The sequence below is a fragment of the Bolinopsis microptera genome, chromosome 5 (genome assembly GCF_026151205.1).
Source record: "Bolinopsis microptera isolate Bmic1 chromosome 5, MBARI_Bmic_1.0, whole genome shotgun sequence".
Classification (NCBI taxonomy): Eukaryota; Metazoa; Ctenophora; class Tentaculata; order Lobata; family Bolinopsidae; genus Bolinopsis; species Bolinopsis microptera.
In genome coordinates this window covers 1,077,322-1,102,170 of record NC_087076.1, presented here as the reverse complement: position 1 = coordinate 1,102,170, position 24,849 = coordinate 1,077,322, and the positions used below count along the sequence as shown (strand labels likewise).

The 24,849-nt window shown below is 38.8% G+C and overlaps 4 protein-coding genes across 5 annotated transcripts in view; 2 read left to right on the top strand and 2 right to left on the bottom strand.

Moving 5' to 3' along the window:
* The window catches only part of LOC134815799 (uncharacterized), a 31,396-nt gene extending 20,573 nt beyond the window's left edge, over positions 1–10,823 (bottom strand). Inside the window, exon 1 of the mRNA XM_063824389.1 lies at positions 10,818–10,823. The gene's annotated coding sequence lies outside the window, so the exon portion shown is untranslated. The remainder of the gene's footprint in view (positions 1–10,817) is intronic.
* Positions 1,690–7,960, top strand: LOC134815800 (replication factor C subunit 5-like). Its single transcript, XM_063824390.1, has 2 exons — positions 1,690–2,866; positions 6,874–7,960. The coding sequence occupies exons 1-2, from the start codon at positions 2,777–2,779 to the stop codon at positions 7,783–7,785; spliced, it is 1,002 nt and encodes a 333-aa protein (XP_063680460.1). The 5' UTR covers positions 1,690–2,776; the 3' UTR covers positions 7,786–7,960.
* On the top strand, positions 8,351–14,310 carry LOC134815797 (chromatin assembly factor 1 subunit A-B-like). The gene is made up of 14 exons (XM_063824387.1): positions 8,351–8,399; positions 8,630–8,674; positions 8,859–9,760; positions 9,989–10,275; positions 10,711–10,843; positions 10,992–11,228; positions 11,348–11,509; positions 11,643–11,739; positions 11,901–12,007; positions 12,140–12,380; positions 12,861–13,039; positions 13,194–13,350; positions 13,458–13,712; positions 13,924–14,310. Exons 1-14 carry the CDS (start codon positions 8,378–8,380, stop codon positions 14,013–14,015), a joined length of 2,916 nt encoding a protein of 971 aa, XP_063680457.1. The 5' UTR covers positions 8,351–8,377; the 3' UTR covers positions 14,016–14,310.
* A 312-nt stretch (positions 14,311–14,622) lies between these two features.
* On the bottom strand, positions 14,623–23,163 carry LOC134815016 (FERM domain-containing protein 4A-like). Of its 2 annotated transcripts, none has more exons than XM_063823449.1 (14): positions 22,949–23,163; positions 22,693–22,812; positions 22,212–22,388; positions 20,434–20,541; positions 20,032–20,184; positions 18,570–18,719; positions 17,631–17,736; positions 17,275–17,304; positions 16,808–17,061; positions 16,154–16,282; positions 15,709–15,809; positions 15,497–15,563; positions 15,307–15,380; positions 14,623–15,139 (listed from the first exon to the last, which is right to left on the bottom strand). In XM_063823449.1, the coding sequence occupies exons 1-14, from the start codon at positions 23,150–23,152 to the stop codon at positions 14,998–15,000; spliced, it is 1,815 nt and encodes a 604-aa protein (XP_063679519.1). In that variant the 5' UTR covers positions 23,153–23,163; the 3' UTR covers positions 14,623–14,997. The 2 variants fall into 2 exon arrangements, with proteins under 2 accessions (XP_063679519.1, XP_063679520.1); XM_063823450.1 differs by having other exon boundaries at positions 17,631–17,727.
* Between the last annotated feature and the right edge of the window lie 1,686 nt (positions 23,164–24,849).

Below are 24,849 nucleotides of genomic sequence, written 5' to 3'. Positions count from 1 at the left end.
TAGCTTTCCTCGCAAGCACATTACACTAGTAGTAAAATCAGTCATTCTGAACTTTGGGGTTAAAATGTTAAAAATTTTGGTTGATCTAGTGTTGTGATTGTCAGGTGGGTCTGCCTGACAGATTAGAAGGCAGGGTTTCCTTGATGAACATGTGTAACCCTCATGTAAGGATATTGGAGCACGGAATTTCATTATCTTGTAGAGCTCCAGGTAACTGTGGTATGTATATAGATTTTGTATAGCTAGAATATTATTATGCTTGAATATCGGTTTGGTGTGCTCTTTTATGAAGAATTTTTGGTCTAGTTTCTGGTGTCCTATAGGCCTAGTACGTGCACAAGTCTTAAACTTATCAAGGTACGCCAGTCTATCACCAAATAGTACTCTGAGACAGTACTTCTGAGCAGTAAATAATGAGCTTATACGTTGCTTCGCTGCCCCACCCCATACAGATATACAGTAAGAAAGATGTGATTCGAACAGGGTATAATATAATTGTTGGTGTAGAAATTCTGGAAGGGAGCAGCGGAGTCTACATAAAGTGGATGTGGAATGATTTAGAGTTCGCTTAAGAGCTTTGATGTGATCTTCCCATGATAGGTTCTCGTCAATTATAACACCCAGAAATTTTGCGGATGAAACCTTTTTGATTGGAAAGTTGTCTATAGTTAGTACACCTTCAGGGTGTGATAAAATCTCTGATTTAGAACCTGCCATGGTGGGTTTGAAGTGTATGTAGCAGCACTTGGACATGTTTATATGTAACTTATTCGCTCTCATATAAGACTGTAATGATGACAGAAGCTCATTTCCTCGTTCATATGCCTCACGTTTTGTTTTGCCGACAACAAATATATTGGTATCATCAGCAAAGGTAACAAATGACCCGAGTTTAGAACTGTTTGTGATGTCGTTCATATAAAGAAGAAATAGGAGAGGTCCAAGAATTGAACCCTGCGGGACACCAAATTGAATAGATAGGGTATCTGATTTTTCTCCTACAACTTCGGTGTATTGTTGCCTGTTTGTCAAGTAGCTTTTTATGAGGTTATTTGCAACTCCTCTCACTCCACATCCCTCTAATTTTATAAGAAGTGTTGAATGATCGATGGTGTCAAAAGCTTTGCTTAGGTCAATGAATATTCCTAAAACATGATTCTTAAGTTTAAGAGATTTCGTAATTAAATCTACAGAGTAATTAACTGCATGAGATGTAGAGTGAGATTTCCTAAATCCAAACTGTGTCTTCGATATAACTCCCTGGGAGCTAACAAATCCGTATATTCTAGAATATATGAGCTTTTCAAAGATCTTACCGAAGACGGACAGTGTGGAGATAGGACGGTAGTTCTCGATTTCTTCTGGGTTACCTTTCTTATATACAGGTGTTATTTTACCAGTTTTCAGGACATCAGGAAATATACCTTGGGTCATAAGGATATTGAAGTAATTCGACAATACAGGTGCAATTACATGAGATGACTTTTTTACTACAACTGAGAGGATGGCAGAATCCTCAGACCCGATAGTCCGACTATTGGTTCACCAAGAGCCTTCAAAGACTCGCCTGACGATAGGGAAGAAAAGATGCAGGATTTTTGGCAAAAACTACCACACCAAAACTCAACTAGCCAGTATAACTAAGGAAAAGTTCTGGTCAACCTGCGATGGCAAGGGTTTAAGAACGGTAGTACCCACTAACACCAGTAAGTCCAGCTTCAAATTATTGTCAGACAACAGGACCTCTTTGAAGGCGGCCAAATACCTGGGCGCTATCAACGTACGCTGTAACTGCCTCGGTACCCCCCTCAGGAACAACAGAGGTGGGATGAAGCCGGCAATCCACAATTTGTGCGATAAATGTCCAGGCCAAAAGTTTGCATCCCTAGGACACATCAGCCAGATGTGCCCGGCAACTCACGGCCTGCGAGTCAAAAGACATGACAAAGTTGTCACCAAACTCGCAAAGCACTTTAGAGGAAAGGAAAGTACGCTGACAGTCTTGGTTGAGCCCCAGCTCAAATACGGTAATCTGCCAATGCAGAAACCCGACTTAGTGATCAACACCGGCTCCACAGTCGAGATTATCCACGTCCAAATCAAAGCAGACCAGGGCATTGCCCGCGATGAAGACAGTGATGAAACTGTCAAGAAGGACAAATACGATACCCAGGAGTGCAGAAGAGCAGCCTATCAAGCTGTCAGGGTAACACCAGGAAGCCTGCCATGCAACGTGAACGCTTTCACGCTAACCTGGAGAGGCAACCCAGCCCCACACTCGTACAAGTAGGCCAGACGATTGGATTCACATCGATCATGAAATACCTAGTAGCTGACTCTCTGGTCGACACCTGGGGGATGTTCGTTGTTTGGAATTGTACACCATAACAACTCCCGCAAACTACCCACAGCATGTGATCCACGAAACCCACTACTGCATTCCTTGCCCTGTTAGTTACCTTTCTATCCAAAACCAAACTAGCGGTCAAGGACAAAAAGTCATACACCAAATGGGCATTATATTTTATGAATTGTTTTACATCTTTTTACTCTGTAAAATGTGCTAAAATTAAATTTCTTATTTCATTGACTTATGTTATTATATCCTTAGTCTACACAACATACAATTTATCTGCCCAGAGATGCTATGTACCTCATCGACACCTATACTCTATAGCTATAGGAAACCGGCAAGACTATTTATCTCTAATTTATAAATCTGCTATTTTAACTGCACTACCACTTTTCATCCCTCTTTATGTAATTTCTCAGGCTAATGGCAACACCTCTAGCTGTAAGCAATTTGCCCTGGGTTGAGAAATACCGACCAGAAACTCTAGATGACCTCATCTCCCAAAAAGAAATTGTGAGTATTTGTTAACATTCAGTAAATTAGGATACCAATTACCTATATTCTACACAACAAGTTACAAGGGCAGGTCTGTCTCGATGTTGGGATGGCCTGAAGTGCTTATCTCTAACTAAACTAGAAAAATAAACTTGATTATATAATAATTAATTCGGCTGAACCAACATATAACATTGGGGCCGTCAATTACCCTAAGGCACTATACTAGTATACTAGCTGTAGGGTGTTAGTTCTACAAGCCAGAGAGTGTGTATCATCAGCCGAAGCTGTGCCAATTAGCAGCTTGGTGACTGGTTGACTTGAACCCAGAACCTTCCGTATGGGAGGCGGGTTAACAGGGGGGGGGCCGGGGGGGTCATATGGTCAGAATCGTACGTGACGTTGGGTGGGTGGGTCATATTTTCTTCCAAAACGCAGTTAGTACTCTTGTACTAAGTGGTGGGTCTGCTGCTCATTTCCCAGAAAAACAGTTAGTGCATGGTACTTAGGGGTTCATTTTTTGGGTGTCCAACCCCGATAAAACCCATTTTACCTCAAATTTCAATTTTGGGAATGGGTTTTGAGGTTTTTTTGAGTTTTTTTGGTTTTTTTTGTAATTTTAAATTTTTTTTGTAATTTTTTATCTAATTCGACTACATTAAAAACAAAACCCCTACTAAATAGTGGGTATAATTTGCCCATTTCCAATGTTTAATGAGCTGTTTAAAGCAATTTATGGGTGGGTATCTTATTTAGAGTAAAGATACAGTTAAACTGCGAAGGCACAACACCAAACCAACCCTACTCTATCTCCCAAAAACAACCTTCTCCTGGTCAGCCATGTCCCTCATCCTGCACTTGACCCCCGCAGAGGTCACAAGCCCATCGGAGCACAAATGAGCGAAAAACGGGGAAGCCTTAGCTACCGGGCTAAGGACTGCATCACTAGCAGCGAAATACGGATATACCCTCCCTTTTACATGCGTTCAACCGGCACCCGAACCACACGCTGTTTCTTAGACATAACTTCCCACTTACATCAGTGTCTTCTCGCATCAACTGGCATCGGCAAGTGGCGACACTGTGTAGACTCAACCCTGAGCTTGATCAGAATCTTCAGTCACAAACCTGACACCGTTTCGGGGCTTTCATTGCGATACGGTTTTCTGTCAGGTGCCCCAGCAGTCTCTCTTGGACCACCATCTGATCTGACAATCACCCGAGGATACCTGCTAGAGCTCGCGATTTACGACGAGTTAGCTTATGGCACCTCTGGCTGTTAGGTGAAGTCATAAAGCTCAAACAGCTCTCATCTCCCACTCTCTTTTCCTAGACAGCAGATAAATCCATCTTGAACAATGGGCTGCATCCTTCCCACAATCTCTGACCAACTTCTTGAGGGCTCTCCCAGTCAGACCAATCTTCCTTGATGCACACTCCAAACTTGCTGCGACCACACCTCTAGCACCAACCTCAACAGCAAAGCTGAAACATGACCACCCATTAGCTTGTATTTCCGCTTGTAGACTGTTATACCGATCAAGCTTCAGCTCATGGGATGCAGCTATTCTCTCTTCCGACGGTACTGTAAGCTCCCACCAGATTACTCTCTTGGAAGCTTTCGAGAAAAGAACCAAATCTGGTCTTAATCTGGTCGTTGCTATATCCGACGGGAATTTCAGCTGCTCATCCAGGTCTGCTAATACTATCCAATCAGTGGCCCCACTCAGAATCCCAAACTCACTGACTTTCGACCTCTTCACCTCCTTAAACCTCCCTCCTGCTGGAACAAACTCAATGGCTTTCCGAGTGACACAAGAGCTCTTCCTCTTGTTGACTCTCCGCTCACAATGGAATTTCACTTGGTCTGCTATTTGTTTAAGCACCTTATCGTGGCGCCATCGGTATCTCCCTTGACTTAGTGCCACAGGACAACCAGCCAGAATATGCGGCACAGTTCCCAACTTGTCACCACACAGCTTGCACATCCCATCCTCATCCTCGCTCCACTTGGATGCTAAAGCTGGTGTAACAAGCGTGCCATACACAGCACTAAGCAGAAAACCGATTAATGAGTCCCCATACTTGAAGAGCGTGTGCCAGCTCATGTCAGTCCTTGTCACCAGCTCTCTCCAATTACCCCACCTGGACTGCATCTCCAACGTACCCAACTGCACCTCTCTTTCCTTCCTGATGTTCTCCTTAACCCTATCCAACACCTCCCTCTGCTGCTCCTTTTCTGACATCTTCTCCCAGGGCTTCTTCCAATCACCGAAACCAATTCCCGCTCTACTAAGAGGTTGCACCATACCTCGCACTGACTCACACACCAAGTCTCTTTCAGCTTCGTGAAGCTGAGCATCTGCCTTCCAAACTCTCCCAGACCGCACCTGGGGTTGCACCGCTCTGATCAAAGCATCCTGAGATGTTTGATATGACTGCAAGAGACGGTACTTTTCTACTTTCCAAGTGTCGGTTAGGCTGTCGATGGGGAGAGCAACACTGGATGAATGACTAAACAGGCAAGAGCTACTAAGCGTGTGTCCCACTCCTAGCCATTTTCTGAGATGACTGTTAGTTGTTTGCTCCCAGCGAGAAACAGTGCTGATCGGGATATCATAAATGGCAAGTGGCCACTTCATCTTTGGAAGGACCATATACTGATACCCCCAACATTTCTGCAGGCCGGTGAGGGAGCTAAGATCGAGTCTACTGAGGTATGTAACAAGATCCTCGTGTGTTTTCTCGATTATAGCTTTGTCCTTTCCTTCTGCCCGAATCCACCTCCCTAGAAACTTGATTGGTTTCTCAGATACATTCGGGATCACCTCCCCGCTAAGCTGCAACCTCGCCTGACTACCTTCTGAACTCTCTACAACCCACTCCACTGTCACTCCCTTCTGGTAGACTAGTGCCCTAGATTTAGACGACTTAAGCTTGAACCTTGACCACACAACGAACTCCTGATAAACATCAAGCAGGGTTTGCATATCTACCATTTTAGCCGTGGTAAGGCAGCTATCATCCATAAACAGCTTAAGGGGTGGTATAGCTGTTCCATCCTTAATGTACTCGACACTCCTGGGTACCTTCATCTTCAAGTACTCGTCAGAAAGGTTCATGCATAGCACAAACAAGATCACCGAGATGACACAGCCCATAAATATTCCTATCTCGAACTGCTGCCACTCTGATGTCACTGTTTTAGAGGAGAATCTTCCGTAAACCTCCGAGAAGTATTTGATTACGATGTTGATAACTTTCTCGGGGATATGATAGAAGCGGAGTGCTTTCACAATAAGTAAATGTGGAACAGCCCCGTAAGCATTCGCCAAGTCTAACCAGACAACACTGAGATCCTTTCTCCTAACTCTAGCATCTTTGAGCACCTCCCACATAGCTCCAAAGTGCTCTGTACATCCGTGTACACCAGGAACTCCACCCTTCTGCACAGAGAGATCCACATACCCGTTAGCGACAACAAAGTTGGTTAATCTTTTCGCCAACACAGCGAGGTATATCTTCCCCTGAATGTTTCCTAGCGATATAGGCCGTCCTGTGCTGGGTCCAAAATCTCCATCCGCCTTAGGAATGTAGATCCCTTCAAAGTACCTACAGTTGTCTGGGTACTCCTCAGCCTTGTAGCCTCCTCTCAGCACATGCCACAAGTTCTGAGATATTCCTGGACACCTCTTGTACACCGTATTTTCTCAACTTAGTACCGCAAAAGCCAGCAAAAGGGGGTGGGTGTCCTAAATATTATCTGAAAAAGCAGTTAGTACCGTGAAGGGGGCCGGGTAGGTGGGTCCTTTTTGTAAAGTCCAAAACTGCACTTAATCGACGTCACGTACGGCACTTAGTACCTGATCCCCCCGGGGGCAATCGTGTTACCACTACACCACCCAGCTGGCAAAATTTACGTTCTATAGCTGTGTAAATCTTTAACAGAGCTGAAAGGTATAGTTCGATTGAAGATAATAACATAAAATATGTAGATTCGTTCTGATATTCGTGTATAATTTCAGGTTTCAACAATAACGAAGTTTATAAACGAAGAACGATTACCACACCTGCTGTTCTATGGTCCCCCAGGCGTGGGTAAAACAAGCACTATCCTCGCAGTCGCAAGACAGCTTTACAAACCTGGCCAATATAACTCACAAGTTCTAGAGCTCAACGCTTCTGATGATAGAGGTATTGGTATGGTAAGAGAAAATATTCTCTCGTTTGCAAGCACACGTTCCATCTTCAGCTCAGGGTTTAAGCTTGTTATCTTAGATGAAGCGGACTCTATGACAAAAGATGCTCAAAATGCATTAAGAAGAACAATAGAGAAGTTTACGGAGAACACAAGGTTTTGTCTTATCTGCAATTATCTGAACAAAATCATACCAGCCCTTCAGTCCCGTTGTACAAAGTTTAGGTTTGCTCCTCTGAAAATGGAACTGATAAAACCTCGTCTGGACATGGTGATAGAGAAAGAGAAACTGAAAGTTACTGATTGTGGAATGAAGGCTATCACACATCTAAGTGGGGGTGATATGAGAAGAGCTCTCAATATTATGCAATCTACTGCCATGGCATTTAAAGAGATCAGTGAGGAGAATGTGTACATTTGTACAGGGCACCCCCTCAAGGAGGACATCAGGAGTATTATTCAGTGGGTGTTACAGGAGGACTTTAACACTTCTCACGAGAAAATATCTCATCTCAAACAGTTGAAAGGTTTAGCTCTGCAAGATGTTATCACCGAGGTACATTTGCTGGTACAGCGAATTGAGTTTCCTAACAAGATTAAAATTCAGCTGATAGAGAGATTGGCTGAGATAGAATTCAGGTTAAGTACTGGAAGTTCAGAGAAGCTTCAGATGAGCTCAATGATTGCAGCTTTTCAGGCTACCAAGGACCCACTTGTCGAGATGGCTATTACAGTGTAGACACTGGTTCATCTCTTATTTTCTTATGGTCCTCATATTTCGAGAAGATCAGCCGTTAAGTACTAAATTGCTCTTAAATTCTATTTCACAATTGAATTGGATAAAAAGTAATAAAACGTCCTATTTTATCTTATTTATAAATAATTTATTAATACGTTTTACTGTATCAATTTAACTTATTGCGTCTTATTGCCCCATTTTTGCAGTTAAATGATAAAAACTAAAATGACTACCAACAAACTTAATACGCTTGCCAAATTCCAATATCTGCGCAGTGTTTTGTTGTTTTTAATCGACTAGACCCTATACCTTATCGTGATATTTGGCCGAGAACTTCTGTACTGTTTCCACATTCCACATTATCTAAATTATAAAATAGCTCAGTGTTAAATATCTCCTTCGTTCTCATTGTTCTCAGTGGTAACTTAACTGCCAACTTACCAACTATAAAATTCCCTAAGATCCTAACCATGGTCTTTAAAGTAGCATTAATATTATATTCGTACCATCTTATTAAATTTAAAATAATAATCCCTGTACTTCTGTTCTGATCTGACTGGACGATATTTTAGGTTAAAAGGCAATTCTGACAATGTCTACTGCCGAAACAATTGGTTAGTGCTCACATTATAAACAAGCATTACTCTAATTAAATTCTTTGCAGAGCAATATTTTGACTGTTTCTGATTCAATGATTTTAATCACACAATTACTCTAATTAGTTGTAGAACTCCTGTACTCCACTCAAGAACTCATCGTGGCAAATGATCACTTGTGAAGCATTTTGGCAGTTGTACCCCTAATAATTATTAATTAGTAAGCGTTAATTTTGTATTTATTTCAGTGATAGATTCGGATGAGGAACCTCGACCAAAGAAACTGAAGCAAGGTTAGTCCCCCTTTTGTTTCGTTCGCCCTCGTTGCTCATTATTGATTCCACTTAGTGTTGACAACTCCCTTAACGATCTGGTGCTTGTTTGCTATTCAAGTTTATAGTTTTTTAGTTCATCTTCTTATTATGTATAACAATTTTAAAATTCTAGTTTTGTTTCTGAATTTTATTCCATCTTCAGATCGTTCACCACTTGTTGTGTTAAATGGAGAGAATGGTTTGAAAAGAAAACAGTTAACACTAAAAGACATGGTTTCACCAAAACCTAAACAGTCCACACTATCTAACTTCAAAGTGCTCTCCCAATCCTCAAAATCAGCCTCTACTGTCAACAAACTGTCGCCCAAAGATAAAGCAAACAAGCAGCCTATTAACAAGTCTCCAAAAGAAAGTTCTGTAGTCTCCCCTGTCCCTACTAGTGGGGTCTCAACAACTCCTGTCCGGGGCATGAAACGGAAGTCTAACTTCTCGGGAGAAGAAGAAGAGAATCAGGCGACTCCAGGAAAACAAGCAAAAATTCCTGAAGAGGAGAAAGCTCGTGTTGATGAAAGTCCGAAACCACGAAATGTTGCAAAGAGTGTGGTTCCAAAACCTACGTTGGCATCTATGTTGATTCGATCACCCAAACAGCAGAACTCAAAGAAAAAAGATGTTAAGTTGGATAATGAGAAAGAGAAAGATAGTGAGAAAGTAGAATTGAAAGCTAGCCCTGAAGCAGAACAAACTTTAACTTTCAAACCTGTAAAGAAGAAATTTGGAGATTATAAGAGAAAAGAGGCCAAAAACTCCAAGTCAGACAAACAGATTGGGCAAGTTACTGCGCAATCTGATAGTAAGGACGTCTCACCCACAGTTTCTGATCAACCATCTAAAAAAGTAGAAAAGATCAGATCAAAAACAGCTAAACCTGTTGCCAAAGTTGTACCGGAGAAAGTAGCGAGTCCTTCAGGAAAGGCTACAAGCGAAGTTGAGACAAAAGAAAACGTTGAACCGAGCGAAGTTGTTGAAATTAAGACTTCTGAAGTTCAGGTAGACGGAGTAGAGCCCGGACCTTCAGGAATCACTAAACCAGCTGTTAAAAAGGTATTTATAATTTTATAGATACTGTTGAGCTCATTTTATTTTTTACTTGTAGATAACACTTCCTGTGTATAAATGTTAGTAATTAGTACTTCAGGTAAGTAGTAATAAAATGTAGTACTATAAAATGTTGAGAGTTTAGACACGCGGTTACCATATACAGTTAACACACATACATACACACACACACTCAATGAACATGTATTGCAAAGATTGATGTTTTCTTTTCAGCAACGACCGTTGTCCGATAAGCAGAAGAAGCTTCAAGAGGAACGTGAAAAGAAAAAACAGGAACTTGACAATGAAAAAGAGCGGAAGAGATTGGAAAGAGAAAAAGAAAAGGAGGTTCGAGAAGAAGCAAAACGTGCCGAACAAGCAAAAAAAGATGCCGAAAAACAGACTAGGGAAAAGGCGAGAGAAGAGGCTAGACTAAAGAAAGAAGAGGAAAAGAAGCAGAAAGAAGAAGAGAGGAAACAAAAAGAAGAGGAGAAAGAGGTGGAGAGGAAGAAAAAGGAACAGTAAGTTCAAGTTTACACTTAACGACTTGCTTTCAACAAAGTACGCTTCTGTTGCACATGACACCAACTACATTTTAATCCAAAAGGGTCTACTCTAAGCGTATGCTGGAAGACGCGATGAGCAAAATGCAGATTTTTTGTTGTTCTTTGGCGGCAATTTAATATATATAATATATGTCACGCGCGCGAATTCGTAATCTGACATTATCGTTCTGTGTATGACTTTTGTTAAATGTACACCTAACCCAGGCCTGATAGTGCATAATATCCCAAAGTAGAACGATCTGGAATTTAGGGCCTGTTATGTTTTACTTTTTTAGCGCTGTCTCCGACGTCTATTTATGTACGAACTGTAAAGTGTAGAAAAGGCTGCGGAGTGGAAGAGACAAGAGTATAATTGTGATTTATGGTTAATTAACTGTGGGTCACTTGCAGGGAGAAGGAGGAGGAGAAGCGATTGAAAGAAGATGAGCTGGAGAAGAAACGACAGAAGAAGCTGAAAGAGGAGGAGAAATTTAAGAGTTTTTTTGTTGTCAAGAAACCTACCACTGCTTCGACAGCTCCCAAGGTATTTGAAGTCTCCGCGAGGTTTGAAGTTTCAAAGTTTAAAGATGTAAGATGGCCGGTGAATAGTAGAAATAAGTCGTTGCATGTTTTTACAGCAATTGATTTTGAATTTCCTTCAGAATCTTATGAAAATTCTCTCTAATTTTCAGGTTGAAACATTGGAGAAGAAGTTCCGAGATTTCGTGATAACTCCGAACATGCTGCTAGCTCCGATAAATAGAACAGAGCCCGTCACCGGAGACATATTACCTCCTGGGCCTCTACAATGGGACACTAACCTAGCTCATGTACGGAGCGTGGTAAAAGAGATGAGGTCGAAACAAAAGTATGAAACTGATCAACTGAGCTGCGAACTGGAAATATTATCTGTCTCCAACCCCAAAGAGGTTCGTTTATCAAATGATATGATCATTGTAGTGAACTTATACTGATACGATTTTCGATTTGTTTTTCATTACAATATGAGACTAATACCTAATTCCTATGACTTATGAATATTATACAGATAAAAGTGAAGCGCAAGACGTTACATTTCCACGAGAATCACAGACCGGCTTACTTTGGCAGCTGGCGTAAGAAGAGTACTACCATCAGGCCACGACGCCCATTCGGACAGGACAAATCACTACTGGAGTACGACTACGATAGTGATGAAGATTGGGAAGAGGTTTGGGGCTTCAAGAATACTTTCATAACATTGTTATAGTCTGTCTTGAAGTAAATCTTGTGACAAAAATCTGATGATTTGATATCTTTGAAGTTTGAACTGATGAACTTGTCCTTAAATGCTACCTTACTAGGAAGAAGAGGGAGAAGACATATCATCTGAGAAGGAAGATGAGAAGGAGGAGGAAAAAGAGAAAGATAAAGAAAAGGATGAAGATGACGAAGAAGACGGTAACTTATTTATTTTATTACCTAGGCTAGACCAAGTAACTTTTCTCAATTATTTATAATTTAAGATTCATAGGGCAGTGTTGATGTATCTATTCTATACATAGAATCTTTAATTCACCGAGATCTATTGCACAAAAAGTGTAATCGAAGAATATTTACAGATGGTTTCTTTGTTCCCCACGGATATCTGTCTGACGATGAGGGGGATGAGGATTGTGGAATGACAGACGAAGCGAAGAACAAAAGGCTAGAACAGAGAAAACAACAGGTGACATTGAGTGCCTTCTTTACTAAGTTGTTTTTAAATGGTGTGTAATTTACCGATATTTCTTCTTTTTCACTGTACCTAGCTACCATATTGATTGTACATACTGTCAACTATAACAATTAACTAACTCAGTTTGATGAAGAGCAGAAGAGCAAAGAGAGTGGACTACTGAAAGCTCAGATAGTAGGTCCAGCCTGGATAACCGACCCAGTTCCCTCTGACCAGGCCCGCTATCTCTCACAGTTCGCTGCCGTCTGGTCTAATGACATGACTGATAATGAACCTATTGATCCCTTCGCTCGTGTTCAACCAGTCGCTCAAATGAAGACTGATTCTGCTGTTAAAAATGATAAGAAGGAACTCCCTATAGCAGGTAAGCTGATAATAAGACTTACACTTGTCTTATAAAGCGGACAGATCAATTCAGTGGCATGATATCGCTACTTCTAATTGCTACCAGGGTGGCCCGGTATTGCAACTGTATGTCTTGTTCTTTAAAGCAGGATCTAGGTTTGTGACTATATAAATCTCGTACTAAATTCTAGGCTACCCTTTATATTCTATTATTATTATCATTATCGAGTCGATCGTACACACAAAAATGATTATCACCTAATATTTTGGTACCGATACAATTTGTCTTAACACTTTTTGCACTTTGCTATGTCTTTAATTTCATTCAGTTCATCGATTCGATCATCGATTCGTTCAGAAAGTTGTTCGTAGTACTGATACAACTTGGGCATCGTAGGGTCTTCTCTGCCGAGAAGTTTCCTTCCTAGTTGGCCAGATTTCCTTTTGAAAGCTAGATTTGCAAGAATCCTACGTCTTCTGTATAATTCTTTACTCTCAGGATACGGTTTGCTGATAAGATTCCTGCACGGCAGTCCCATCGGAATGTCTCGTGCTGTGGAAAAATTTCAAGAAATGTGGCATTCCGACGAAACGAGGGGGAAAGTTAGCAAGCGCCAACTTTCACAACTTATCCCTACCCTGGTGAAGAAATGTATGAGACCTGGCAATGGGATGAAGGTAAGGCGTGTCCTCAAATCGGGGGAAACGAATCTTTGATGCTTTGTCAGCTATGCAGGATGAGTAAATTGGTTATAATCACTAAATTTGAAGGTTAAATGTCTTCGTATATTTTTGTTGTTGTTTTAGATCTAAATCGGTAACATTGTTTCAGTTATGCTGGTACGCGACTGATGAGGTGCTGACTAAGTATGAACTAAATGATATGGTTGGTTTGCATTGTGAGGCACCGGAACCTCCCAAACCTCAACCTCCTCCTGCTTTATCTCTTCTAAAGTTCACTAAATCCTCTTCTTCAGAACAAGATCTTGGTTAGTAGTGCAAACTTTCTGTTCTGTTAATTGTACACATTATCTCACAGCTCTGTGACGTGTTTGTGAAATTCTGCCGAGTGTAATATTAATAATGACCCTTGCAGCTCAACTGAGACAGCAGCAGTCGCTACTGGAAGCGCTTCAACAAGCAGTGAAGCAACAAAAAGACGCAATTATCCTCCAGCAGCAGCAGCAGCAGCAGCAGCAACAACAAGTGAAGACGGAAATCCCTCGAAATACTCTGAAGAGTTTCATGTCCAGCGCCCCCTCAGCTGCTACTGTGTCTAGTAACTCCAGTGTAGCGAGTAGTACAGTTATCCCAGCGAGACAGAATCAAGCTACTCTACCTCAACAAAAAGGTTTCTAACAGAGGACTTCCAATTTTGACAAAGTTTGATTAAACAACATTTGTGGTGTAAAACAATTTTATTCCAAGTGACCTATTTAATTTTTGGATTAAAATGGAAATAGTTCAAATTCCAAGCAATTGATTTGTTATTTTACTTTTCACTTCTGTATCTTAATTTAAATTTGTTGAATTAAAACATTATTGGACAATTACTATTTCAGTTGCCCCTGCCCCTAGAAGAATAGCATTAGTCCCAATAAAAAACGTGTCGACTACAGTCACTACACCCATCAACATTGATGACAGCAACTAAGCATTGTCAGCGAAGGAACTTATATAACAGATTTTATGGTTATTAGAATTGTGATACATTAATCGAACTTCTTAAAATTTACGATCTTTGTTTTGTACATAATAGGAAAATTAGAAATGAGCAGTTTTAATTTTCAATTTTATAATTTCATTTACTTGGTTATTGGGATCGCTGCTTCTCAATTACATAATTGTTTGGCATGAAAGTTCCGCCAAAATGTTAGCATGGAAGTTAATTTATGTAATCCTACATTATCAATGACTTATAAATTTGATCTAACATTGGTTCAAATATAAATAAATGCGTTTTACTTTTGCTATTTTCTATTATCGCGGTGTATAATACCCGTACCATTATCAAAGTGAAAACAAGTCAAACAACAGCAGTTATCAGTTTGTATTTTGATAAAACAAGCCATATAAAATTTTATTTTCATAGCATTAATAAATGAGCGGCCAGCAAGTACATCTATGAACAAATAATCAACATCCATCTTCAAATTTGACTCTCTCTTTCTTTCTCCTCTGTACTATTAACATCTTTAGAGTTTAGAGTATATCTGACATCGTTAACGTTAAAGCCTTATCATAAGATATACACAAAACGAAATTAAGATATCTCAAAAACATAAAATGTCGGTACAAAAAGCAATATAAATATTTTTTCTTTTAAGATATTCTGTAACACAAAATATGTTAAATCGGCTTACCTATAATAAAACTGATTTAAGGGTAGGTAAAACACTGAATAAACGTTAAACAGCTAATATTGAAACAAGTATATCCATGAAAACAAATATACTTTAATGAAAGTAGATTGCTGATAGCTTTACCAGTCCTTCACAGTTTCATCAAGACCTAAATGCTAAATTGAACATCAACTAGCCCCGGCCAATGGCCATTATCTTTGCCTAAATCTCAGCTCACATTTTCGTGAAACAAATAATCCTATCATCTGACAAGCACCTTAACTGTCCCTAGTATCACACCAGTGTACTTTGTCCTTTAGCTGATAGTTTTGTCATCATTTGTCTTGCGAACTCAGTAGCCGGATCATGGGGCGGCGTTATGACGCGGTCAAGTGTCGGAGAGCACATCATTCTTCGCTGGTCCGGGGTCGGTGACCTGTGTGAGTACTGTTACAATTAGTTTACACCCTCACCGTAAACACCCTGTAACGTGGAGCCATGCTTCTGATTATAACCTAAGCGAGAGTCAAATTTCATGATTTAATCTAAACGGATTAATTGCAACTTACCCGACGGATTACGAATGGAATTAGAGTGACCTACCTTATAATCGGACTGTTTCGCTGCCTTTCTAACATATAATCACTATCACTTCTGTTGTGATGAGACAGCGACCCCTGCGTGGAAGTGAGTGTTCAGAAATTTGAGAAGATGTTCCCTCATCTGTCATATGATACGGAGTATTGTGACCGTAAGTACAGTTAGATCATTCGAAATGACGTTATGAGCGTACCTGTGAACAGTAACTCTGAGGAATCGGCTGCTCCGTTCTTGAACATTCAGATCCATCTCTTTCTGTCCTGGTGGAAGCGTTTTAGTTAGAGGAAGAAATTGAATCAGGGCTGATAATGAAAAATATCAAGTATTAAGTATGTCACATCAATCGTCAAACAAAGTCAAGTGATGTAAAATGTTGAGTAAATTAGTATGAACTTCTATAAATACCTGTCTGGCAATGACTTGTGTCCGCTGTTTGACCTTTCTCTACCGCCCATTTTAAACTTACGAGCCGCGTCCAGTCTCCTCTCGATATCAAGCATCTTTAACTGAAATGACACGGATTCCTTCAGTACCAGAAAATGTAAGGAAGACAAAAGTAATGAACGTGTGCGGAATCTGTAGACAGGGTGCTAATTTCATCTCTAATCTTGGTAGGATCGGTGAATGATAAACAAAAACAGACTGGTTGTCGGCCGGCCGGTGTCTGTCGAAAATATTAGCCGACGCGCGCGTCGATCAGGCCAGGCTATAATTGATATTAGCGCGTATAAGTTGTAATATTTTAACGACCGCGTCCGCGCTCAGGTTGATTGCGAAAGTAGTCACAACGGCGTTTGACAGTGGTAGTGTGTTCCTGTGATACATTTGGAAAGCGTGAAGTTTTATTTACCTGTGCTCTCTGAGCAGCTTGCAGTCGCTCTTTCTTTATGCTCTTGTCAATACCTTTCTCTTTGGACAGTCTAACAGCAGCGCTAATAATCTTACACTGTATCTCATATTCTAACTCTAGTCTGGACACCTGTTAAAAGAGACTAATTAAGAGGAATTTACATACCTAAGGAAGTTACACATGGCCCGTAACTAACGGGATACATTGCACATTACCCCTTGTGAAGTAGAGTTGCTCATAACAATCTGGGACATTAAATAACTAACTACTTCCGCTCCAATGCACCACATTTCCCTCTTGTACATAATTAGATCATCTTACAGGGCAACACAAACGAGTCATTCATTCAAAGTTCCCGACATAAAATTATTGGTCGGTATTTGGCGATCTAAACTGGGATATGTTGTACAGCTATGCTAACTTGTCCACAAATCTTTAGTACAAATGCATTGTATACTTGTGGTACTATAAAATAACAAACAGCTATTCAGGATATGTTACGTAAGCAAAGCCCTAATTGAAAAATTAACAGTCTCGCACATAAACCAAAACATTTCGTTAACCATACATAACAACGAGGAAGGTATTTGAACTATGCAAAGCAATAAATGTAATGACACTTAAAGTCGAAGCAAGGGAAAGTTGAGAATTTACCACGTCAAACTGCATGGTCTCGTTAGCTATTGGGTACGCAGTAGCAACTGTAGGTGCGCTGGAGTTGTCGCACTCCACTGATCCCCTTATCTCCGTTTCTTCACAATCTAATACTGATAACGTTGTCTGAAGTTGAGATTTGCGCTCGATTAGCACTTTGCGCTGTTCGAGCAGCGCTTCCCACAGCTCATCTGCCGCGGCTGAACCAGGTCGCGCTGTACCCAAACCAAAGTTTATACTGTCCTCTGATTTACCTGGGAAATGTCGCAACTCAATAAATCAAGTTTTCGTATTATTCGATACTAAACCAACTCGTTTATTGGCTTCATCCCAGAAGTTTAACTGAGAAGCCAGTAAAACCTACGAGAGCAATGAGCATGGTCTATGTGTTATGAGATGTATGTACGGTACTAATAAGAAGATTAATTATTGCATGTTTGTAGAGAGAAACGACATGCTACACTTACTGTCTGAAAATGTGCTTCTTTCGGGGTATCCTGAGAACATTTTACACGTTATATACCCTATATACAACTTATATACAACTTATATACAACTTGACAAGTTTATATTTTACACCTAATTACGAGTTATTGGAATGTCGCATGTTATGATATTATTATACTACACTGCAACCTGAATACCTTAATAGCAATTATTACATTAAAAGACATATTTGGGTTACTTATACTGTAAATTCTATAAAATGTTGAAGAGAAGTTTTAATAGCTGATAAGTAGTTTTATCACTATCAGGACTGTTTACTTAAACAGTTTAAATTACTTGCACGTGTTTTTATAATAACTCAAATTAACACACGAACCTATAGAATCCAGGCTCATAACACTAGTAGATAACTCCGCCACAATGTCGTTCAGGGATCGGGCACTGTTGCACTTTATTTTAGAACTGTTGTTCACCTGTAAGTACTAAGTGATACTGGTCAAGTTTAGCTAAAAGGTCTGTTAGGGCGTGATAGTGCCAATTCTTATCAAGTTCCAACCTAATTTATAGTTTGAGCAATATGATTCAATAATGGAAATGATGGTATGAAAGCACTGTTTGATTTGAACTAAAATATTCTATGTCACATTAAGTTTGCCGACAGAAGACTTTCAACCGATCTATATTTAGCAAGTTCCAAAAGAGAATATTAATATATTCATGCAGTACAAGGTACATCCTAGAGGAGCAACAATAATGATAGACATTAGAACGTCTAAAATCCTCTGTTAGTGCTATGAGTGTAAATGTGGGAGGTAGAGTGAGGTAGAGTGACGTTAGTAGCAGGACATCCTGAGACCAAATTCTTTATTCTTCTCCTTATTTGGCAGAAATTTGAACTCAAATAAACTGTCTGTAGTGTTAAAGTAAGGATTCAATAACTTTGCAAAGCTTTTATTTTGCGGCTGTGATTTGATAGAGTTAAGTGAAGAAGCACTGAAATAACTTGAAACCTGAAAGCGTCGTTAATTATACTATAATTGGATGAGCCTTAGGGCCGGATAAATAATAAAGGAAGAGAGATTCAATGAGGAGATCTAATTTTACGAAACGCAAAGTGGAGAGATGTGGGTATAAATAAATTATTTTGTGGGGAAAAAGGAATAATTTTTAGTTAATATTTGTATAACGCTCGTTTCTCAGAGATTGATACATTTTTTGATACGTGATAACGATTAACCAATCAGGTTCCAGTATCCACCAATAATGTGAGCAGCTTCAACTACTCAACAATCACCGAAACAAGAAGGACACCTACTTTCTTCTCCAGATAGAACTGATGCTGGTGCACTGCCATCTGCCACATACTCTTAACCAGCTTGTTATTAGGACTGTACCAAGCGTGCATCAGCACTGAACTATACTGTTTGTGCTGCACTGCACTCTGTGTCTTGCTGCCTTGATTTATCTGAGAGTTTAGGGTTATTAAATCGTTAATTCTTTAACTCGGCACAGTTTTCATGAAGACTGAAACGTTTTAACTCTTTTACGATAGCTGTTGATAGAAATGGTAGTTATTGTTCTTAGACCGCGAAATATTAGGCTCAGTCGACAAAGCGATATTTTTATTAGGCTATACCATTAACCATGCCGCATGATAATGTTTAAATGATGAAGCGGGGGGGGGGGGGTGCAGGTATGAAGCCTCTTAATATTTATTACAATGACAACTAGCCAGACTTTATTGTTTAAAAGCTGTACAGTTAGCCTTAATAAAACATGAATGAAAACAAAACTTTAAAAATGTAACAAGATCATCACAGGAGTAAATAGGTATTTGCAGGTGTGAACGTGAGTGGTCACGTGTCTATAAAGATGAGCACCAATGATCGGCCCATATAGCCGCAGTGCTACACTTACTTGGCAATGCTTATGTGAAGCCTTACTCTCGATTATAAATATTTGTCGACCTAGTGTAATGACATGATGTGTTAGACAGGCCGTCTAGAATTTGTAGCGCTGAATGGACAGTGCTCGATCACAATATTACGACACATTGTGATGCTCAAATTTACACCGAAGTGAGCTACAAATGATTTTATTAAGTTACTTCAGAGAAATTACCATACAGTAGTAAATTCAGATGCCTATATGGTGGGAAATTGGCCGAGAAACAAGAGAATTCTGCGAAATACATGCGGTAAATAGAGCACTAGAATGTAGCGTTACAGATTGCGTTACAGATTGACAATGTATAGTCTATTAAACGTTATCGATCCAGGGATCCAAAATAAAAATGTCCTCCCTTTCACTTAAAAACAAAAACTAGCACGTCATGTCAAAGCGCACATTATTTATTCGTGTTCTGCCTCAAATCATAAACCATTGTTATTTCATCACAGAATATGATGAATTACCGAGACAGTTTCAGCTTCGAATAACAAGTCTTTTAAAAGTCATTCGTTGAAAGTCTCGAAATGTGCAAACATACTAGCCTAATTGATCGGAACTACAATGAAAACAAATATTAAATAAAGGACTCAATATCAAAGGAATTATAAAGAAGCAAAACAGAATAGTATAGGTTAGCTACTGTTATGATATTGAGTGTGAGCGAAGTTGCTAATTTTATTATTATGTTCTAAGATGAAGTTAGTTGCTAATGATTTCCGTGTGTATTCTAATTGGAACACCAATTACTTATGCATGCCTTGCATGGTCTCAGATAACAACTTTATTTAACCTCGCTATGGTTAAGTTGTGTTAAAGTTTTAAATTACCTCAATACTAAACTTCTTATCCCTGAAATAAACATTGTCCAGTTCATTCCATTTAAAGAGTTGTATAGGATTGTACGTGTCTTGTAGGGCGTACTGTGCGATACCACGGGGCGACATTCCGATCCACCATGGTACTCCGTTCTTATCTTTTACCTGCGACAAGTTTTCTTGTTCATTATTTGCGCATCTAGTTAAAACAGTTTTTTAAATAATAATTGGTTGGTTTATACTAACATTAACTGCTGAGTAACGTGTACGAACATTTCGTAATTAATTAGGTAATTAACGAATTGTCCACAGCAAGTACCGCACTATCGGTATCTCTACAAGTTGCAAACGGACTAACTACATGCATAATCACAACATAATTGAATAATTAAGCAGAAGGTCAGTGCTAATGACCTGATAAACATGAACCCCATATCCCTTGAGCTCAGTTGCTTTGTTCAGGTAGTTAATAATAGATTTACCCCGACTCCAGCCCTGTAGTATCTTGTAATGGTGCAGAACCTGCAAAGTATTATTGTTTCATTATAATAATAGCATGATATCTACAGTATTTAAATGTATTTTAAAAGTGTACTCAGTAAGTACAATGTGGTATTTGTCACATGCCAGCAAGGAGTGCTCACTTATCATAGTTGTAGAGTAATGGGACGTACAAAGGAGAGACTGCACATTATTTCAATTCTAAACAAATGGAACATACACTATTGAATAGTACAGTGGAGCTGCACCACATAATTATACTCAATACACATTACACATTAGCTATTGTCTTCAATTGTCCGATTCTCTAAACTATTCACAAAATTTACGTCTCCTACCACCAAGAACATGTTATAATCCAAATTAGAAAACTCGTCAAAAACATCCATCACATTTAACCTTTCTGGATCGCCCAAGTAATAAGAAAACCTGACTGTCCTATAACAAGGTCTTAACCGGTGTTCCGTCTTTTGAGATACCTTAATTAAAGTATCTATTACCGGTTGAGTAATTAGCACTTTATGATAGTTACTATTATTCTTGTTCTGCATAAGTTGTTTATTAATCCCAAAATTAGTACTTCTTATTGGAGGCAGGTACGTGATTTGGAAACATGTACGTGGAATTCTATTACAATTATTAACATGATAACTGATAAGGGACCCGTATTAACACTAAGTATACTTCAAAACATTTCATTCGGAATTGCCTTGATGTCGTTACCGTTTCCGATAAGTCAAATCGATTAGGTGAAAAGTGTGAAATACATACATATTACATATTACATAGGCACCACAGTGAACATCTTATTCTTAATATTGATTATTAAATTGAAGCCTTTTCATTGGAGGATGAGTGTTCAAAGGTTTGATCAAAGTTTAACTTTTGTAGATCTATGCAGACTGAACATATTGCTATTATTACATGCCTAATAGGAAAACGTTTACATACAATGTATCGAAGGACAGTGCACAGTGACCTAGAAAGCAGCAAGGTTTTTGTCATTCGGCACAGTGCCCAGCTAGTAACAAAGCCTCTTTAATAAATTCCTTTCAGATTGACTTAGTTCCCAAGAAAATAACCATGTCTTATTATCTCAAATCTACAAATGGTTCGTCAGAAATAAACAAATTATATTATTATTATCAGAAATAAACAAATGAAAATATTAATGATACAAAATTATTTAGAGATGTTATTTTACCAGCAAATTAAGACTGTAAACAGAATATCGTGTTGTATATTAATGCTGTATAGTGTATAATACTCGAATACCAATTTAGCATACATGTTTAGATCAATTTAAATTATATTATATAAATTATTAAGCATTATAAGAGAAAAGATCTTAGTTGATTTTTAGTGAACTAATTTTAGACACGAATAAGAAACTAAAGTGTAACTTTAGTTACACTTTAGTGTTATCTTAGTGTTATCTGTACTATTCAAGTAACTGTTCGTTGTCAAAGGCCTGAATCAAATTTATCGTCTAATCACTATCATCACGACAAAGATATTAGATAAAATATTTAAAAAGATATCGACAATCCTCAAACTATCCTAGTTTCTGGAGATAAGTTGCAAGGTTTACAATTAAATCTTGTACTTTTCAATGGATTCCTGCTGTTTACTGACACGATTACTAGTTCTACACAGTGTATCACAGTAATAACAATTACTTTACAACAAACCTCGAGATAAGAGCTCGAAGGAGCTCCAGGCGAGAGTAGATTGTATTTGGTGAGAGTTTTCATAGCTGCCTCCTCCGTGGTGTAGTCGCCACGGATCTCCTGCAGAGCAAGTGCCGCCAACTTGTACGACAAATCCTTCTCACATTGCAATCTCTCATTGTATACAGCCTCACGTGCCTGATCATCAGTATTCGGTTAATTATATATATGTGACAATATTATGTATTATGTATACTTGTAACATAATCGACATTTGACAGTTAATTGCAATGTTTTTGTTTTTAAATGTAAGATGAACAGAAATCTCTTTGTAAACAACGCTTGTTTAAATCACAAAGTCTCCATGTAATTTGTTATCACCATGTAACTCTATACTCTGAGATATTCTCGTTTAACTTAGACTTAATGAGAAAAAGCTCAACCGGAAGTACAAGACACAATTGTTAAATCGTTAGCAGTACAACGGTCCAGATGAAAATACCTGAAGGTAAAACTGTTCGACAGTTGTTGGGTCATGAAGCCAGCAAATGTTGTCGATATAAAACTTCACAGCAAAATGAATGACAATATTTCCGTTACTTCTGGGCAGATCATGTTCCACCTGGTGTTGTAATGTTAAAATATATGTACTCTTACTGATGCTATTAGAACATATCAACATTCAACAAGTTATCATGACATTACAGTTAAGTAAAATAAAGTAACTTTACAGCACAATATAATTGCAATGAACTTACCAAGCGTTTTTCCAGTGCAATCCATTCTCGATATTTTCCTGGTTCACTTATAAAGCAGAGGCCAAAATACTCTCTTTCTTGAATCCCAAGATAAGAAATAACACAATCAAACAGCTCTTCTGTTAGGGTCTTGTTATTTAACTTGCAAGTGTATTGCCTCCCATCCAAGAGCAGCACTATGTAAGTGTTACTGCTTGAAGCCATCTTGTAACCTTTCAAATGTTTTCAATTTAGATTGAAAATCAACAAATTCATACTTATGATAAATAGTACAGCATTTCGTAATTGAATTTCTATTGAAAGATTGTACCTTAAAAATTATTATTTATCAAATTCTTGTTTTATTAGATATACTACACACACACCACTATACAGTTCAAATTATATTCATTGGTATTAGTAAAATTAACTGTAAATTATTGAAGATATATTGTTGGACATACTCATATAGTTCAAAGATTCAATAGATTTTGGCAAATAGAAGTTTCCCTTATTAAAGTACCCATTTCATCAGGGGCCATTTGCAGAAAAGGAGAGGCTCCTTTTCCGAACAGCAGTCCCAAAAGTCTCAAAAGGCAACTGTTTATCCAGCTACAACTAAACAAAGGGCCTTGGTGGTGCAGCGGTCACTTGAAGAGACATGTGATTGGACCTGTTTTTGCCATCAATCCTGGAGGATGCACTAATGACTCTAATATAAACTCCTTCAGTATAACATACATTAAAGTGAACTGTACAACCAGTGGCATAACGAAGACCCCCACTGAACCCCGCTGTGCACCATCTTAGGGGGGCGCCAAATCGTCATTTGAATGAGGGACAATTTGGAAAAAATTAGCTACGGTACTAGCAAAACTGTGCATTTTGCTCTAGAAACACACTTTTTTAAAGATTTTACCAGCGTTTCCTCTAAAATCATGTAATTTGTTCAATTTTAGGGAGGGCGCCAAAGGAGGAGGGGGCCATGCAACCCATGCAACCCATGCATCTGACCATGCAACCCAAGTGATCAGAAACACCAGTACACTTCGCACAAAGGAGGAATATAGATCAGTTTACATCTGCCCTGATAGGACTGCCACGGAACAAAAAGCTTACAAAAAGCAGAAGTAGAAGAACTGAGACTGAAATGGACTACAGAGCCTAACAAGTTTCATAGTATTAGGAACAATAAGATAGTCAGCTTTGTAGAGAGTATAAGTAGAGGCGGGACTGGCTAAAATTAATATTCCTACTTATCTAAATTGAAACATTATTGTTGGTTTTGATCTTGAAGGGACCATAATTTTTGAGGCCATTACTTGCCGATGATGTCAATGTTTATTTCAGGATTACCACTATTGTGAACTCAATAAGTGGAATTATCACTTTTGTATCCTTCTATCCTTCAAGTATCCTTGTATCCTATCAGGTCCAGTTACTACAAAATGCTGTAGCTAAAGCTGTTCATTGGCAATATAAACATTACCATATTGAGGATGAACTGATCAATCTCTACTGGTTGAATAATGGATATAGAGAAGAGGATTGAATTCAAAATCTTACTGCATCTCACAAATCATTACTAGGATTGACTGCAAGATATCTGCAAGATATGTTCAGATTTATGTTTGGTGTGGGTAGCTTCTCTGTAGTAGCTTCTAAGATGTTCAATCAATTTGCTCAATCTTTGGAATAGTTAAAGCTCTTCTAAAATCTTTATCGAAAAACTATTCAAGTCATATTTGGTAAAAGACCTTCAATTTAAAAAATATAACCACACTGAATATTTTGAAATTGCCACAACCTATTCAAATATTTTAGTTTCTCTTATTCCGTCACATCTCACTATGCATTTCTAACAGAGTAATCGTATAGTATCAATTAAACCAATTCAGTATCAACAAACCACGATAAACTAT

What these genes read in the sequence shown, in the direction of transcription:
- LOC134815800 (XM_063824390.1), top strand. Translation starts at nt 2,777, where the DNA reads ATGGCAACACCTCTAGCTGTAAGCAATTTGCCCTGGGTTGAGAAATAC. An exon ending in TCATCTCCCAAAAAGAAATT is followed by an intron (nt 2,867 to 6,873) that starts GTGAGTATTTGT and finishes GTATAATTTCAG; the next exon opens with GTTTCAACAATAACGAAGTT.
- LOC134815797 (XM_063824387.1), top strand. Translation starts at nt 8,378, where the DNA reads ATGTCTACTGCCGAAACAATTG. An exon ending in CTGCTTCGACAGCTCCCAAG is followed by an intron (nt 10,844 to 10,991) that starts GTATTTGAAGTC and finishes TCTAATTTTCAG; the next exon opens with GTTGAAACATTGGAGAAGAA. An exon ending in TAGAACAGAGAAAACAACAG is followed by an intron (nt 12,008 to 12,139) that starts GTGACATTGAGT and finishes TAACTAACTCAG; the next exon opens with TTTGATGAAGAGCAGAAGAG.
- LOC134815016 (XM_063823449.1), bottom strand. Translation starts at nt 23,152, where the DNA reads ATGGCTTCAAGCAGTAACACTTACATAGTGCTGCTCTTGGATGGGAGG. An exon ending in TTGCACTGGAAAAACGCTTG is followed by an intron (nt 22,813 to 22,948) that starts GTAAGTTCATTG and finishes TTACAACACCAG; the next exon opens with GTGGAACATGATCTGCCCAG. An exon ending in AGACCATGCAGTTTGACGTG is followed by an intron (nt 16,283 to 16,807) that starts GTAAATTCTCAA and finishes CTCTTTTAACAG; the next exon opens with GTGTCCAGACTAGAGTTAGA.